The sequence below is a fragment of the Bombina bombina genome, chromosome 3 (genome assembly GCF_027579735.1).
Source record: "Bombina bombina isolate aBomBom1 chromosome 3, aBomBom1.pri, whole genome shotgun sequence".
NCBI classification, from domain to species: domain Eukaryota; kingdom Metazoa; phylum Chordata; class Amphibia; order Anura; family Bombinatoridae; genus Bombina; species Bombina bombina.
The window spans coordinates 762,265,933-762,282,756 of NC_069501.1; the positions used below are offsets into that span (position 1 = coordinate 762,265,933).

The following is a 16,824-nucleotide window of genomic DNA, read 5'->3' on the forward strand; positions in this document are numbered from 1 at the left end:
TGTGGTTATTAACTTATTTGCTAATATATATATTTTATTGCTAAAATATGTAGCATGAAAATTGTGTTGTAAAATGAAATGGCTCCATTAATAGGTACATCTACTAACATCCACCAGTTTAAGAAGGACATACAATACAGAGCAATGTGCTTCAAGTGCCGTCAACACTGAGAAACTTTAAAGAAGCATGTACTGAATTGTGCATTGATGGTTTTTTAGAAACATATATTTTATCAATATACACATTTGCATTGCTTTATACATGATAGCAGCTGTACATTTATGGCTTGTCACAGCCCCTTGCGTTCAGAATCAGGGGACTCTGGGCTTGAGTCTAAGTCACTGATTGCCTCTTTATTAGTAAATGTTCCAGCATGTGTCACACTGTGTCTTGGTTTTACAGGGGCTAGCTCAGACAAAATAATATTGTCACTATTTACAAGAGTTGTCTTGTCCATATTTTCTTCACTGTCTTTTGCCACCACAGCATCAAGGACATCCAGTTTCGGTGACAATGATCCTCTTTCAAACAGATACTTGGCCATGTATGACACTGCTATATTTACAAAAAATGAGGTCAACATGGAAAGAGTTTTAAATGGGAATCTTTGCAAATATATGCCATGTTTGTCGGGATAACAACCAGGGTAGCAAATAAAAGCTTGCAGGTATAGATATGGTTCACCTCCACTTATTCTGAGTATAACCCCAAACACATATCCTGCAATAGAGCCATAGGTGTTGGTTCCTTTGATAAACAGGACACAGAGTAGCTGAGGAAAGATGATTATATAAACAAGATCAGAGCTGAGATACCAAAGTCCGTATACAGATTTTGCCAGTAATGCCATAGCTGTTGCTGCTGCTCCAAATATAAAAACAGTTATCCTCATGACCCAGGTGATTTCCCTCTCTGACGCCTGTCAAATATAATCACATTAAGGTTCCATTTTGCAAAAATTAATGGCAATGAAATATCACAATATTGAAAAGTCTTTGCTACAATGAATATTCATAAAGTTCCACTGTTTTGTGTTTTCTATCTAGTGTTGACTCGTTTATAACTTGCTGTATATTTCACTTTCTAGTCTCTATCCATGAGTTACATGCAATGTAAGTAACAGCTGTTCCTGGGGATAATAATCATATAATAATTTATTCATTATGCTGCTGACATAGTTTACAAATTGAAAAGTTTGTTTTCTTTATTGTTCTTTTCTTTTTTTTCATACACACCACAGGCATTACTATTACCTAGATTACACGTTTTGCGCTATAGAGGGTGCGAAAAGAACGCAACAAAAGTTGCATTATTTCACCCCCCATAGCGCAGCCATTACAAGTTTTTGAAAAGCTGCCTTATGTGTGCAATATGGTGGCGATGAGCTCCATACCGCACAAAATCCAAGGGCTGAGAATACGTGCTCATGTACGCTTTCCCCATAGACATCAATGGATTTAGAGAGTTAGAAAAAAACTAGCACTTGAAGTGTGGAATAGCAATCACCATAAAAGCTACCCCATTGATGTCTAAGGGGAAAAGAAAGTAACGTTTAAACTTAACACCCTATCATAAACATTAAGTCTAAACCTCCCTAATCGGCGACACCTAAATAAAGCTATTAACCCCTAATATGCCGCTCCCGACATCGCCACCACTAATAAAAGTTATTAACCCCTATTCCGCTGCTCCCGACATCACTGCCACTGTAATAAAATCATTAACCCCTATTCCACTGCACCCCAACTTAGCCTACTCTATAATAAAGATATTAACCCCTATTCCACTGCTCCCTGACATCGCCGCCACTATAAAAAAGTTATTAACCCCTAAACCTCTGGCCTCCCACATAACCACCACTAAATAAACCTATTAACCCCTAAACCACCAGTCCCCCACATCGCAAAAAACTAAATTAAACTATTAACACCTAAACCTAACAACCCCCTAACTTTATATTAAAATTAAAATATCCCTATCTTAAAAATAAATGAAAACTTACCTGTGAAACTAAAAACACCTAATTTTAAACTAACAATTAACCTAACATAACTATTATACTAAAATTAAAATAACTACAAATTAAATAAACTAAATTACACATTACCTAACACTACTAAAACAATTCAATCTAAAATTTAAAAAAATTAAAAATACTAAATTACAAAAAATAACAAACACTAAATTACAAAAACTAACAAACACTAAATTGTGAAAAATAACAAACGAAATTATCCAAAATAAAAACAATTACACCTAATCTAATAGCCCTATAAAAATAAAAAGCCCCCCACAAAAAACAACAACCCTAGCCTACAATAAACTACTAATAGCCCTTAAAAGGGCCTTTTGTAGGGCATCGCCCTAAAGAAATCAGCTCTTTTCCCTGTAAAAAAATACAAAGACCCCCCAACAGTAAAACCCCCGTCCCCAACAAACCCCCCAAAATAAAAAAAAACTAACTCTAACAAAAACTTAAGCTGCCCATTGCCCTGAAAAGGGCATTTGTATGGGCATTGCCCTTTAAAGGGCATTTAGCTCTTTTGCATTGCCCTTAAAAGGGCATTTTGCTGTTTTAAGAACGCCCAAATCCTAATCTAAAAAAAAACCCACCCAAAGAATTTAAAAAAAAAGCCTAACACTAACCCCCGACGATCCACTTACAGTTTTTGAAGTGCAGACATCCAGGCGGCGAGGTCTTCATCCATCCAGGGGGTGTCTTCTATCTTCATCCAGGCGGCATATTCTATCTTCATCCCGGTGGTATCTTCTATATTTATCCCGGCGGCGCAGAGTGGGTCCATCCTTCAAGATATCCGGAACTGAGCGTCCTCTTCATATGGTCGCCGCCGTACACTGAATCTTCAATGCAAGGGAGCCTTTTCAAAATGGCGTCCCTTGCATTCCTATTGGCTGATTTAATTTTTGAAATTCAAATCAGCCAATAGGATGAAAGCTACTGAAATCCTATTGACTGTTCAAATCAGCCAATACGATGAGAGCTACTGAAATTCTATTGGATATTCAAATTAGCCAATAGAATTTCAGTAGCTCTCATCCTATTGGCTGATTTGAACAGCCAAAAGGGTTTCAGTAGCTCTCATCTTATTGGCTGATTTGAATTTCAGAAATCAAATCAGCAAATAGGAATGCAAGGGAAGCCATTTTGAAGACTCCCTTGCATTGAAGATTCAGTATACGCCGGTGACTGTATGAAGAGGACGTTCCGTTCCGGATGTCTTGAAGGATGGACCTGATCCGTGCCGCCGAGATGAAGATAGAAGATGCCGCTGGGATGAAGATATAAGATGCTGCCTAGATGAAGGTAGAAGACGCCGCCTTGATTGATGAAGACCTCCCCGCTTGGATAAAGACTTCTCGCTGCCTGGATGTCCGGACTTCAAAAACTGTTAGTGGATCGTCGGGGGTTAGTGTTAGTTTTTTTTTTTACTTTTTTGGGTGTTTTTTTTTTTAGATGAGGGTTTAGGCTTTCTTAAAAGAGCTTAATCCCTTTTAAGGGCAATGCAAAAGAGCTAAATGCCCTTTTAAGGGCAATGCCCTCACAAATGCCCTTTTCAGGGCAATGGCTAGCTTAGGTTTTTGTTAGAGTTTGTTTTTTTTATTTTAGGGTGGTGGTTGGGTGGAGGGTTTTACTGTTGGGGGTCTTTGTATTTTTTTACAGGAAAAAGGAGCTGATTTCTTTAGGGCAATGCCCTACAAAAGGCCCTTATGTGTGCTATTGGTAGTTTATTGTAGGCTAGGGTTTTTTTATTTTGAGGGGACTTTTTATTTTTATAAGGCTATTAGATTAGGTGTAATTGTTTTTATTTTGGATAATTTCATTTGTTATTTTTTATAATTTAGTGTTTGTTATTTTTTGTAATTTAGTGTTTGTTATTTTTTTGTAATTTAGTACTTTTATTTTTTGTAATTTTTTTTTAGTAGTGAGGTTTTTTAATGAGTAATTTAGTTTATTTAATTGATAGTTATTTTAATTGTAGTTTACTATTTATGTTAGGTTAATTTATAGTTTAAATTTAGGTTTTTTATTTATTTTAAGATAGGGATATTGTAATTTTAATTTAAAGCTAGAAGGTTGTTAGGTTTAGGGTTTAATAGTTTAATTTAGTTTTTTGAGATGTTGGAGGATGGCAGTTTAGGGGTTAATAACTTTATTTAGTGGCAACGATGTTGGGGAGCGGCAGTATAGGGGTTAATAGCTTTATTATAGTGTGGGCGTTGTTGGGGTGCAGGGGGATAGGGGTTAATAACTTTATAATACTGGTGACGATGTCGGGGAGCGGCAGAATAGGGGTTATTAACTTTTATTAGTGGCGGCGATGTCGGGAGCGGCAGATAAGGGGTTAATAAGTTAACTTTAGTGTTTGAAATATGGGAGGGCGGCAGAATAGGTGTTAATAGGTAGTTTATGGTTGTTATTGTACTTTGTAACAGTTTAGTTATGAGTTTTGTGTAACAGTTTTGTTGCGCAAAACTCATAGCTACTGGTCTCAGATAGCGGAACGGATCGTGTCGGTATAGGTTGTAATGCAAGCATTTTAGCCTAACCACACAACCTGTAATACCAGTGCTATGAAAATCCCATGATATTGTGTTACAGGCTAAAATGCTTGCAGTACAGCTATACCGATAAGGCTCGTAATGGCTTCGTTACGGTTTTTATGCTGAAATGGCAATTTTTCAGCGTTTAAACCGTAACGCAAAACTCATAATCTAGGTCTATTTTTTTTAACATTCGCAAGCCTATCAACTGTGAAATTCTCTTATTGTTAGGCAAAGTTCTTTATAAAACATCTTTTTAAAGCATGTTTTCCTAGATCTAAAGTAACTCCTACATGTTAGAAATAAATCTCTGTATACCATCATGATTAATTCAGTGTGATCCAAATAAAATAACTCCCCAAACCTATAGACACAAATACATTAACAAATGATGATTAATTAACATTTATGAGTATCTCCTTTTCACATTTCAAGCAAAAATAATTACTATTAACAAAACAATTTGAAGGACTTACATTTTGCCTAAATGAAAGTTGATAGATGTTCCGGGCAAACATGGAGCTGGCTGATAAGATAGAGGAGTCAGCTGATGACATCACTGCAGCAGATACAGCCCCAAGGCCAAAGAATGAAATATAAGGAGGGCATAGGTACTGAAGTACAATGGGGAGAATCATATCTGCTTCACTGTTGGTCTCTGGATCCCCTAAACCATATGCTGTCTGATTCCAGTCTGAAAATATTTAACATTTTGGTAACATCAATTTCATGTCACTATTGAGAATTGGTGAATGTGCACACACGATTTTAGGATATATATTTGACAATACAATTAAATATATATTTTATAATGTCTTTAAAAAAGAATTTGAAAGTGTGGCAAACATTATTTTGCTATCACAATAAGAAAATATTTAGTCTAATAAAAAATGCATCTTAGTTGTTTTTTAAATAAATACTTTTAATATTCTATATCATAATCTTACAAAAATAAAATAAAACGTATAACCTATTTTAAGTAGACATACAAAGCAACATCATGCTAGAGATGTACAGCTCCAACAAACTATGGTAAAACACTTTGCAATATAGAATGTATTAGAAAATGTGTTGATTAACCTTTTTTTCTAACTCAGAGACTGAATCATTGTTTAAATCCTCCGAGGAGCTGAAATCAGGATTTACTTAGAACCCGATTGGTGTATTCACTTCTGTTCATGACCTTGCTTGACAATAAAGTATGTGCAAACAAATCCTGTAAATGATCTGAGACTGGGTACAAGGTGCCACTTTTGGTGTTAAAAAGGCTAAAGTATCTTTATTTTTAATATGCTTTTATTGCAAACAGTGTTAAAATAGAGCACTAGCATATTTATTTATTATTATTATTAATTGTATATCCATTTAAGGTGTAAATGTTACAGTAACATGTTATTTAATTTTCTTCTGATTATTATCATTAATAAAAATAATCATAATCATCACCATCATCATCAACAACATTAAATGCCCATTTGAACAGCACATAGGTTACATTATATATGTTTACATCATAGACATTTACACAATTAAAAAACTGATGTTGGTGCAATAAAACTGCCAGATGACTTGTGTTTTTGGGGATTGAGTTATGTTTGGGGGATCATTTAGAGGGCACAATTACAGTGGGGGGAGTGTGAAGAAGAGGTAATTGCAGTGGCGTATCAGTTACAGAAGGTAACTGAGATGGGGGATCTCATCTGTTTAGTGGTGAAATGGATTTGTTGGATGACTGGGTCACCTGTTTATTGATGTTGGGCACCGTTAGAGCTAATTGTGCTGGAACATGGGAGTGGTTAGGGTTACTGTGGTGGTGTAGACTCAATGCCGAAGATTATTTACTTATTTTCCTCATTGAGGTTTAGGCTGCATAATGGCTAGTGTAAGCATATGACAACAGTTTTTAAGAAGGTCCATGTTATAAGGACAAAGGTTAGCAAATGCTTCACATCTACAATTGGCTTTTCTTTATTTCACACCCATTGGCAAGCATCAAATCATTCAATAGGACCCACTTCCACTTACGAATAGGCATTGAGCGTTGCTGTAGGTGTGTGATTTGCCCACAATTTGATTGGCTACTTGGGGGTTTTAAATAGAGCAAGGTATTTAATGTGTCATACAGCCTGATGAAATGGCAGCTTGTGCCGAGACACGCCTTGCTGTGCAACATTTTAACAATATTTTAATAAATTCTTTTATTAAACCTTGCTCTTCCTTGCGGTTTTTGGACATACGCTGGGGACCCTGCACAGTGGCGACTCTAGGAACAATATATAGGGGGGGCACATAAGAGACCAAAGTCAAAACTGGAGGGGCACTAATAATTTTCACCACTAAATCATATACTGTATATATATATATATATATATATATATATATATATATAAAACGCTACCTACGAAACCTCTGCACTGCGCCATGTAAGATTCATTTATCATGGTCACATCATCTGGCAAAGTTTTGTTTAAAAATTAAAGAAAAAAAAACAAACAAACATGGTAGCCAGACACAGGATTCTGAACCACTCTGTATAAGCCGTGTAAGTATCTTTTTAAAGGGACCCAATATTTTTCTTTAATGATTCAGATAGAGCAGATATTTTTAAAACAGCTTTACAATATACTTCTATTATCAAATGTGCTTTATTCTCTAGGTATCCTTTATCACAGAGTGACAATTCACTACTGTGTGCTAGCTGAACACAATGGATGAACCAATTACAAGTGGAATATATGTGTAGCCACCAATCAGCAACTAGCAACCAGTAGTTCTTTGCTGCTCTTGAGCATGCCTAGATCTGCTTTTCAACAAAGGATTCTAAGGGAAAGAAGCAAATTAGATAATAGAATTAAACTGGAAAGTTGTTTAAAACTACATGCTCTATTTAATTTTTACTTTATTGTCCCTTTAAGCAAGTTTTTTCACACACTTTTATCATCACAAACATGCTAATGTTACACACTATAGGGCTGATAAGCAAGTGGGCAATACGTGGAAGCATTCTGCATTTAAACTCTCCTGTAGGTTTTTTTTATATATATCTTTTTTTTTTAATTGAATATTCAGTAATAGGAAATGTAGTCCAGGCTGAAACATAAAAATAGGAAAATACTATGTTGATTGTTATAGTCCTTATATATATATATATGGGTTGATGATTTATTGTCTGTTTCTGCCTTTCTCAAAGCAATTTTCAACAATGTTAAATAAAATAATAAAAAAAAAACAAGAATAAAAACCTTATATACAGTATGTATACATCTTTGAAAATTAAAGAAAATATATACATATATATACACATACACTTATACATATATATATATATATACATACACACACACAATAGCTAATAATGACAACTCCTACAACTGTATTGGTGAAGGACAGGTCTCTACAGCTTGTCTAGTTAAATGCATTAAAAAAAAAAAAATAATAATAATAATAAAACATACCATGTAATACAGCATGTAATGCTTTTTTTTAGAGAAAATTAACACAACTACAATGGCTCATTAATTTGCAGACGTCTGGTCTTGCCCATTCCGTAGCATAACACCCATCACCCTAAACAAATTCTCCCAAGAGCAGCTATTTTATCTGCATGAGTAGATTTATTTATTAAAGTTATATATATATATATAAATGCAGACTTTCACACTCACACACATATGCACATTGCACAGACTTACACACAAACACATATGCACAGACTTACACACACACATACATACTGTATATGCTCAGACAAATAAAACAACACATTTCTTCAAAATTAGCAAAATTTAGGAGCTAGAAATTGTTGTGTGCTACTGTATAATAATTCAATGTATTAATTGTAATTAATATTTCTGAATTGTAGGTTTAAATGGCATTGTATCTTCACTTAAAGTAACATATTTATACTGGTGACAGTTATCTTCCACATTAAAAAAACAGAAATAATGGAGGAAGAGGGAAAATATGATAAAAAGTGAAAGGGGTAAGTGTGAGACAGAGAGACAAGAGATAGTGGGAGAGATAAGAGTAGAGAGGGTGAGATAGTGAAGGAGAGATGAGTGATGAGGAAAGAAGAAATAAGAGGGAGAATATAGCAAAAGAATAGAAAGATTTTCCCCTTGTTATGTCCCATTTTAAACAGTCTCCTAAACAGAGAATATAAACATTAAGCAGCCCATCTGCTCTAGGACCAAAGGGGTTAAAAGGTTGTGCCCTTCTGTGAAGGAGCTGCAGCATATACACAAACTGTTAAAAATCCGTATTTACTGCTGACCTCTGCCTCTTACGTCTGTCTATATCATTGCTCTCAGAGTCTCTTCTCCTGTGGCTGAACGCAGTGAGCTGCTTTAAAGGAAGGGAGAAATTTCAGAACCGGGCTTGGGCAGGAAGGGGGAGATAAGGAGGAGACAGCTTTTGACGCTTGACAGTAATTGCAGCTAGTGTTTAACGAGCACTGCGTGCACATGCTGCTTACTTTACTTCAACAACTTCCCCCAGCCTGTCCTCATTGCTCTCCCTCCCTTCCGTCCCACACAAAACACAGTGCAGACTGCAAACACACAACTGCAGTAGGGGGCCAATAAAAAAAAGAACTTTTTACTGTAAGATGCAGCAGCACTCATTCTTTAACACTTATGCCGCCCGACAGAGGGGAATATGCATAGTGCTTATGCCTCTTAGTCTAACAGAGGGGGAAGGGAGGCAGTCGACAGACTATAATAATTATAGTCACTGACTGTACTGCCGCCCCCTTTCAAGTGCCGCCTGGGCACTGGGACCCTGTTGGTCCCATTGATAAGCCGGCCCTGAGTAGTCTACAGTCACACTCAGCCACAGCAGCTGTCAGCAGTCAGTCAGTCAGTCCACAGGGAGATAGTCAGTCAGTGTCAGTCTGTCAGACAACCTGCCAGCGAGCTCCTACCTTGATTCTGAGTCTGTCTGACTAGACTTCCCCTGCGTATTCTGCATAATCTGCACAGACACTGTGCACACGCATCACCTGCTGGCTTGCTCCTGCCTCTTCCCAGAGTCTCCGGTCATGAGTTCCTTGTGCTGGACCTGTGAAGGAACATGACTGGGTGGGCACACTGGAACTGATCTGGAGGACTCAGGAGGAGGAGCAAGCAATGAGCAAATAACGCCAGTCGCCAGCCGTGGTGCTGCGTGCAGAGCAGGCTTGAGGCACGTGCTGAGTGCTGCCTGCTGGTGCGTGGGTTTGTGACTGACTTCCAATGGCAATGCTTGAAATTGAAAATGAACAGTAACAGAACACAACACAGGGGTTGCCAGTCGCTGTGCTGCCGCTGCGCAACTTACCCTAGTTCTACTAACTTCTCTTCTAAGCCTAGTGTAGTGAGTCGTGACTAGAAGTCATGTTATTATGATCTCAGTGCCAGCATCTCAAAATAAATTTTAAAACAAAACCAGTTCATTCTCAAAAGTTAAAAAACACATTTTAAAAATACTCAGATACTACTCCGAGTCCAGACTCCTCCCTCCATCCTCCTGGTCCCTGAATAATTATGAAAGTGCCGGGGCTGGCGGGGGGGCTGGTAGGGGGGCAAGCCATTTTCCAGGGGGGGCATTTGCCCCCCCTAGCCCCCCCCCCTAGTGACGCCACTGACCCTGCATTACGTGGACCTATTGTAGGTGCTACTACGCTATTTGGCTCTTCTCTTTCTTAGGACTGGAAGCCGTGATGTCACTAGAGACGAGCCCCTCCGCGGTCTTGCTTCTCTGCCAAAGTGTTTGAGTTAGCTGAGCTGCTAAGAAGCCTCGGTCTGCGCATTATTGCACTGGATGTGCACCTTAATTTGTGAGTACCTTATTGTCATTGCCACATACCACTGCACTGCATCATTAGGCACCTCTTTTTTTTTGTCTTATAGTACACAGTTTCATCACCTTTTTCGAGAGAGCAGCCTGCTGATTGCATTTCGTCTAGTTGCTACAGGACATTTTGGGAGACATTTTGACTTTTATATCCACTTATGTCACATTGCTCACATGAGTATCTGGTAAATTATATGTATTTTTATTTTTGTTGTTTTATCGATTTGTATTTTGCCTCTTTTGGGGCTATTACTGGCGCACCTCACACAAAATATTCTGCTATATATTGTGGTTTCCTATCTTGCTTTGTTCTTAAAGAGGTATTTTAGCAGCCCCTATGCTATCTGTTAATGAAAGGTTTAATAAGAGACTTCTGTTGGTCTCCTCTACTACTCCCACAAACCCTGATAATGACAATATGGAGGATTTAACTATACACTCATCCTTTTCATGATTAGAGGAGCTCATTAACACTGAGTGCAAGCATTGGTGAAATGTTAAAAAAAAGTACCTTGAGAATAAACAAATCCCTAGCAGATTAAGGATTTTAAAAAAATTGCTAATTTAAAGATGATGCTAATTTGCTAGTCAAATCAGAGGACATTTTGGGAGAATGTTACTTCCAGTTGATGAGAATTCTAATATCACATAGAGAAGTATTAGTTGCTAAAATCACCATTGAAATAGAAGTATTACAAAAACACCTTGATAAATTCAAATCCTTTTCTGAATATGAAGAGCTCAATAAACTGACTCTACAGAAAACTGTTGCTTATTAGAAAGAACTACTGGCTAATAAAAATCGTAAATTAATATTTGATGAGGGTGACTATAGCAGAGGTGAAATTCACACCTATAATCATGGTAAACATAGAAATAGAAACAGAAACCATAACAGATACAACAATGCACCAAATAGGACTCCTAATGATAGCTCACATAATAGGATTGCTAACGAGAATCATAACACAAGTAGTAATCATACCACGAATGAGAGATTGTATGCACACCAAAACAATAACAATTCTAATGGTAATGTACAGTCTAGCGAATCAAGCGACAATGAATGGACTGCGGTAGATAGGAGGAATAGCTGTAGAAAAAGTGGTAATAATAGGCAACACTATGATCATTTTAATGATAAACATAATCAAAGAGATAGAGCAGCACGACCCTATAACATTTGGCTCCAACACCAATAAAAAGGGTTCCACACAATATGGGTCTACACAATATAACCCTAATAAATCAAGACCAGTTTGGCACAGAGATTTACACTACTATGACAATGACAACAGATATGAGCCAAATAGAAGAGGAAATGCTGATTATCCCATTAATGATAATGTGTTAATATCTAAGGGAATGACTAAGGGAATTTACAACCTCTCATCACATTGCTTAACAGACAATGAAATTAGAGTGTTGGGAAAAGGCTTATCATTCAGCCCTTCCAATTCCCATAACATGTTTAACCTTTTTGTTAATGTAAACAGATTTACACAGAAATTAACTATGCAGAAATATTTTGCAGAAAGAAAATGAAAAAAATTTCTAACTTACAACCGATTTTGACAGATATGAACGACACTAGAATCAATTCCAATATTCCTGTATATGAACCAGAAACCCTTTTAGAACATCTGAGTGGGGGATTTGTACAGAATAATTTAAAAAACAAATTTGAATCCACAAGTATCTAACAATACATATATAGAAATATTCAAAGAATTCTTGATAGAGGAACTAGAATCTATCCCTAAAAACATTAAAAATAGAAATCTATTGCCTAATGAAGTAAGTAGTATAATTCTGCAGATTAAATAAGATGTATAATAAGGAAAAATACACTCACATTTGATATAGCAATGTAACATAGTTCAAACTAGACAGACCGGATCCTTAGGGTTGTCCAGTATAACTCTCCTCTGGGTATATAACACACACAGAGCTTGGATATAAAAATTCAGATGACTCTTCTCTCGCTGATGGTTCTAGAAAAAATAGTACAACCACCACAAAGCATAATACTGCAAGGTATATCAATTGGCAAAAGATAGAATATTATACACTCACATGGGGTATAGCACTGTAATGTAGTGCAATCTATGCGGACCGGATCCTCGGAGTTGTCCGGTAAAACTCTATTCTAGGTGCAGGAAATGCTCTGGTTGCAGATGATTCTTCACTCCCAGTGTAGGACATAGTGTAAACCTCCTACCTGCTAGGAGCTATTATATACCATCAAGTGATAAAGGTCACCCAAAATAAAAAGGTAGCAAGTCTCATAAAACAAGTATTTTTATTAAACACAAAGTTTCACAGCAACGCGTTTCTCAGTATTACTACTCTTTCCTCAGGCTGATACAAAAATGTGTGATATTTGCTACTTTATATACAAATATACAACCAATAAAATCATAAAGCTAGGTGAAAAAACACCTAGTTGAAAAAACACCTAGGAAGGTGGTGCACTAAATAAAAATGTGTGTAGTGGCATCAAGTTATATAAATATAAGTCAATATTGGTCAAAACCTATACAAATTATGGGAGTGTATTGAACGGTGTGTAGACTCTCAAAAACATCAATTTGGGTGTAACGATATTGAAAAATAATTTGACATTTAATGTAGTAACATTAAAAAATAGTGTCCATGTATTTGGAATCAAAAGTTCAATTGGTGAGGCTGAAATGCAACTCGGAGGAGCTAAAAATTTTAAATCCAATAATTCCGGAGAAGTTTTTGAAATCACACAAATTTTCAATTGTGATTCCAGTTATATAGTTTACCTTACAGAAAGTTTATGTGGCCAACAATATGTAGGGCACACCTCAAGAGTCATGAGAATAAGATGGGGTGAACATTTTAGAAACTGCAAAAATTGCAAAAGCAAAAAAATCAAACATAGTATTCCCAATCACTGCTTCACTCTACATTCCGGCAATCCTTACATATACAAATTTAAGCCCATAGACTACATACCCAAATATTCTGATTACAATAGACTAGTTAGACTTCGCCAGAGAGAAACTTTCTGGATCCACAGATTGCAAACTTTGTTCCCACTTGGTCTAAATGCCAACGTAGATTTAGCAGCATTCAATTAAATTACAATCTTTTCACCCAAGTCCTATGAATATCTTTGTATATATTCTTACTCTACGTTCATTCAGTATACAGATCCTTTTTATATATACACTTCATATTCAGTTTTAACATTCTCATACATTTATTCCACTTACATCTCAGTGCCAATTTAGATATCACCATACACCCAGTCCCTAATTGCCTAACCGTATTTTAGGTAACCCACTATCAGCAAAATATTGTTCTTTTTTTTTTTTTTTGTTTAAACATTTATTTATTTCCAAGCACAGAATACAAATCAACAAGTACATTTTTATCACATAAGTAAGTTTCTTTGTTTAACAGAAAAAAAGAAGAAGAAAAAAAAATGAATACAGTCAATAATTAATTCACTCTTAACTTCAAAGATTCCACAGAATCATATTTTAGAAAAGTTTTTGCCACGTACTTTCCAATATTTTACTCTTTGTGATTGTATACTTGTGCTATTTTCCTAATTACCTAAGATATCCTAACAGAAGATGGTCATGCAACACAGACCAAAAATAAAACAAAACAAAACATAACAAAACAAAACAAAACACAAAAGAAAAAAGGAAGACACAACAAGAGGGGAGAAGAGGAAGAAAAAAGAGCAGCAAGATAGGAAAAGAAAAGAAATTCCCCCTGCCTCCAGCTCCACATCTCCATCTTACTGGGTGAATGTAATATTAGTGCCAAGAATAGGGGAATAGATTATGCAGAATCAGAGTTCCAAAAAAGTCTGATTTATGAAAACATTTAGTTAATGTATATTGCAGATTATTGGGCTGTTGTAATATTAGGGTAAGCCATTTGTCAAAAAAATTTTTTATCTGGTTTTCTGACAAAGAGTTGGCATTTAATTGCTCGAACATAATTTGCGAGAACACAGCTTGTTTAAATAGGCAAAACGGAGGGGAAATCCTCTTCTTCCAAAATTTGAGGATTAAGTTCCGTCCTAATAAAATCAGAGTGTTAACAGATTTATGAGGTATGGTATTGGTCTCACTAGATAGAAAAAAAACCTGGAAGATATCCAAAGTCACATTTTCATGCAACACTTTAGAGGCCAAATAGGACACTTTAAACCAAAATTGCCTAATTTTAGGACAGAACCAAAAACAATGGAGGAGATCGGCCTCCTTTTTTTTACACTTAAAACAGTTAGTGGATTTATTGCTAGTCCACTTGGCTAGTGTTCTCGGTGTAATATATGAATTATTAATTAGTTTAATATGAGATTCTTTCCAGGAGGTGGGGATTCTTGCCTCTCTTACTTGTTTAATACTAGCTTTGATTTTTTTCTACTGTTATTTCTTGGAAGTGGGATCTCCAGTAACTAGTTAGGATTTCCAACCCCAGTTGTCCTTGCTTTGACATTAGGATATTATAAATTAGCGAAATTGTATGAATACCATTCTTATGTAGTATGATATAGTCTTTCAGGTCAGCAAATTTTTTATAGTCTTGTCTAATATTTTGTATTCCATTTATATAGTGTCTGAGTTGCAAATATGCATAAAAGTTTTGATTGGATAAATTATATTCTTGGAGGATAGATTCAAATGTTCTAACTGTGTGTTCATTATCGAGAACTTGGGAAATATAAATTAACCCCTTTTCCTCCCACTTTGTAAAGATTTCTGATGTTAAGCCTGGCGGGAAAAGGATGTTGCCTCTAATAGGGAGGTATGCTGATATACGGTAATCTATATTTAACACAGTACATAATTTCTGCCAGGCTGAAACCACATTACCAATTGCCATTAACTTTTTAATATGTTTTGGTAGTTGTGCCATTGGGCAGTGGATCATGGCCTTTAGGGAGAGAGGGGTAACCATCTGACTTTCAATTAAAGGGTTTGTAAAATAATTAGTATCTGTGATCCAGTCACAGGCAAAGCGTGCAAGAATAGCTATATTATACCATTTTATATCAGGGAGCGCAAATCCTCCATATTCTGAGAGCTGGTGTAGTTTGGTTCTGGATAGATAGTGCCTTTTTTTATTCCAGACAAAAGATGAGCAATTCTTATTAAAAAGCCTAAGATCTTTGTTGGTGATAAAGACAGGGAGGTTTTGAAGAAGATATACTAATTGCGGAAAAAGAATAGATTTAATTAACATAACTCTGGCCGAGAGAGAGATAGGGAACAGAACCCATCTGTCTAATTTCTCGGCAGCATTTGCAAAGAAAACAGAGAAATTATTATCGTACCAAAGATTAGGATTTCTATGAAGATTTATTCCTAAATATTTAATACTTTCTGTGACCTGTAGGGGGTGTTCCTTGCAACTGTCTTTGTTTTGATGTATCCAGAGAATTTCAGACTTGCTCAAATTTAATTTGTAGCCCGAGAAAGAGCTAAATAGCTTAAAAGTATTTAGAGCAAGAGGAATACTGATTTTAGTATTCTGTAAAAACAGCAGTAAGTCGTCAGCATAAAGTGATAGGACCAATTGTTGATCTCCAATTTGTATACCTGCTATAGTATCTCTTAGGGAGATTGCAAGGGGTTCTATGGCAAGGTTAAATAAAAAGGGGGACAGTGGACACCCCTGTCTCGTTCCTTTATGGATATGGAACCTGGGTGTTGGAACCCCGTTGACTAGAACATATGAAGTAGGTGTATTATAAATAGATCTTACTAGTGAGAAGAAATTCCCTGTGAACCCAAATTTATCAAGGGCGGTATATAAGTGATCCCATGTGACTGAGTCGAAGGCCTTCTCGGCGTCGGCGGTTAGCAGTGCCAAATCTTGTTTTGCATTTGAAGCATTGTCCTGTAGGTTATACCAATAATATTCTAATACAGAAGTAACGCGGCGTATATTTCTGATAGAGGATCTCCCAGGTATGAAGCTTGATTGATCCTCATGTATAACTTGCTCTATGCCAGACTTAAGTCTTTTTGCCATTATAGAGGTAAGTAATTTATAATCTACATTTAGAAGTGATATAGGCCTATAAGAGGAAGGGTCTAGAGGATCTTTACCTTTCTTTAATATTAGAGTAACCGCCGACGCCGAGAAATGCTCCGACATAGGCTTCCCAGCTATAAAATATTCATTGAAAAGTCTAACCAGAGTAGGAAGTATATCACATCTAGTAATCTTGTAAAATTCTGATGTTAACTGATCAGGGCCGGGAGCTTTATTTGACTTAACATGGAGTATTGCTTCATCTACTTCTTCCAAAGTAATAGGACCATTTAAAAGTTCTAAGAAATCTGGGGAAATTTTAGGAATTACAATTGAGTTCCAGAAAATGTCTTTATTTTCAAGGTTGATCTCATTCGCCGCATATATATTTTTAA

At 36.2% G+C, this 16,824-nt stretch overlaps 1 protein-coding gene across 1 annotated transcript in view; it reads right to left on the reverse strand.

The window, feature by feature from the left end:
- Positions 1-290: 290 nt before the first annotated feature.
- SLC5A7 (solute carrier family 5 member 7) overlaps positions 291-16,824 on the reverse strand; it is a 128,090-nt gene continuing 111,556 nt past the window's right edge. The window contains exons 7-8 of the mRNA XM_053704883.1: positions 5,041-5,258; positions 291-920 (exon numbers count right to left, since the gene is read on the reverse strand). Coding sequence (XP_053560858.1) covers positions 291-920; positions 5,041-5,258 — 848 coding nt within the window. The remainder of the gene's footprint in view (positions 921-5,040; positions 5,259-16,824) is intronic.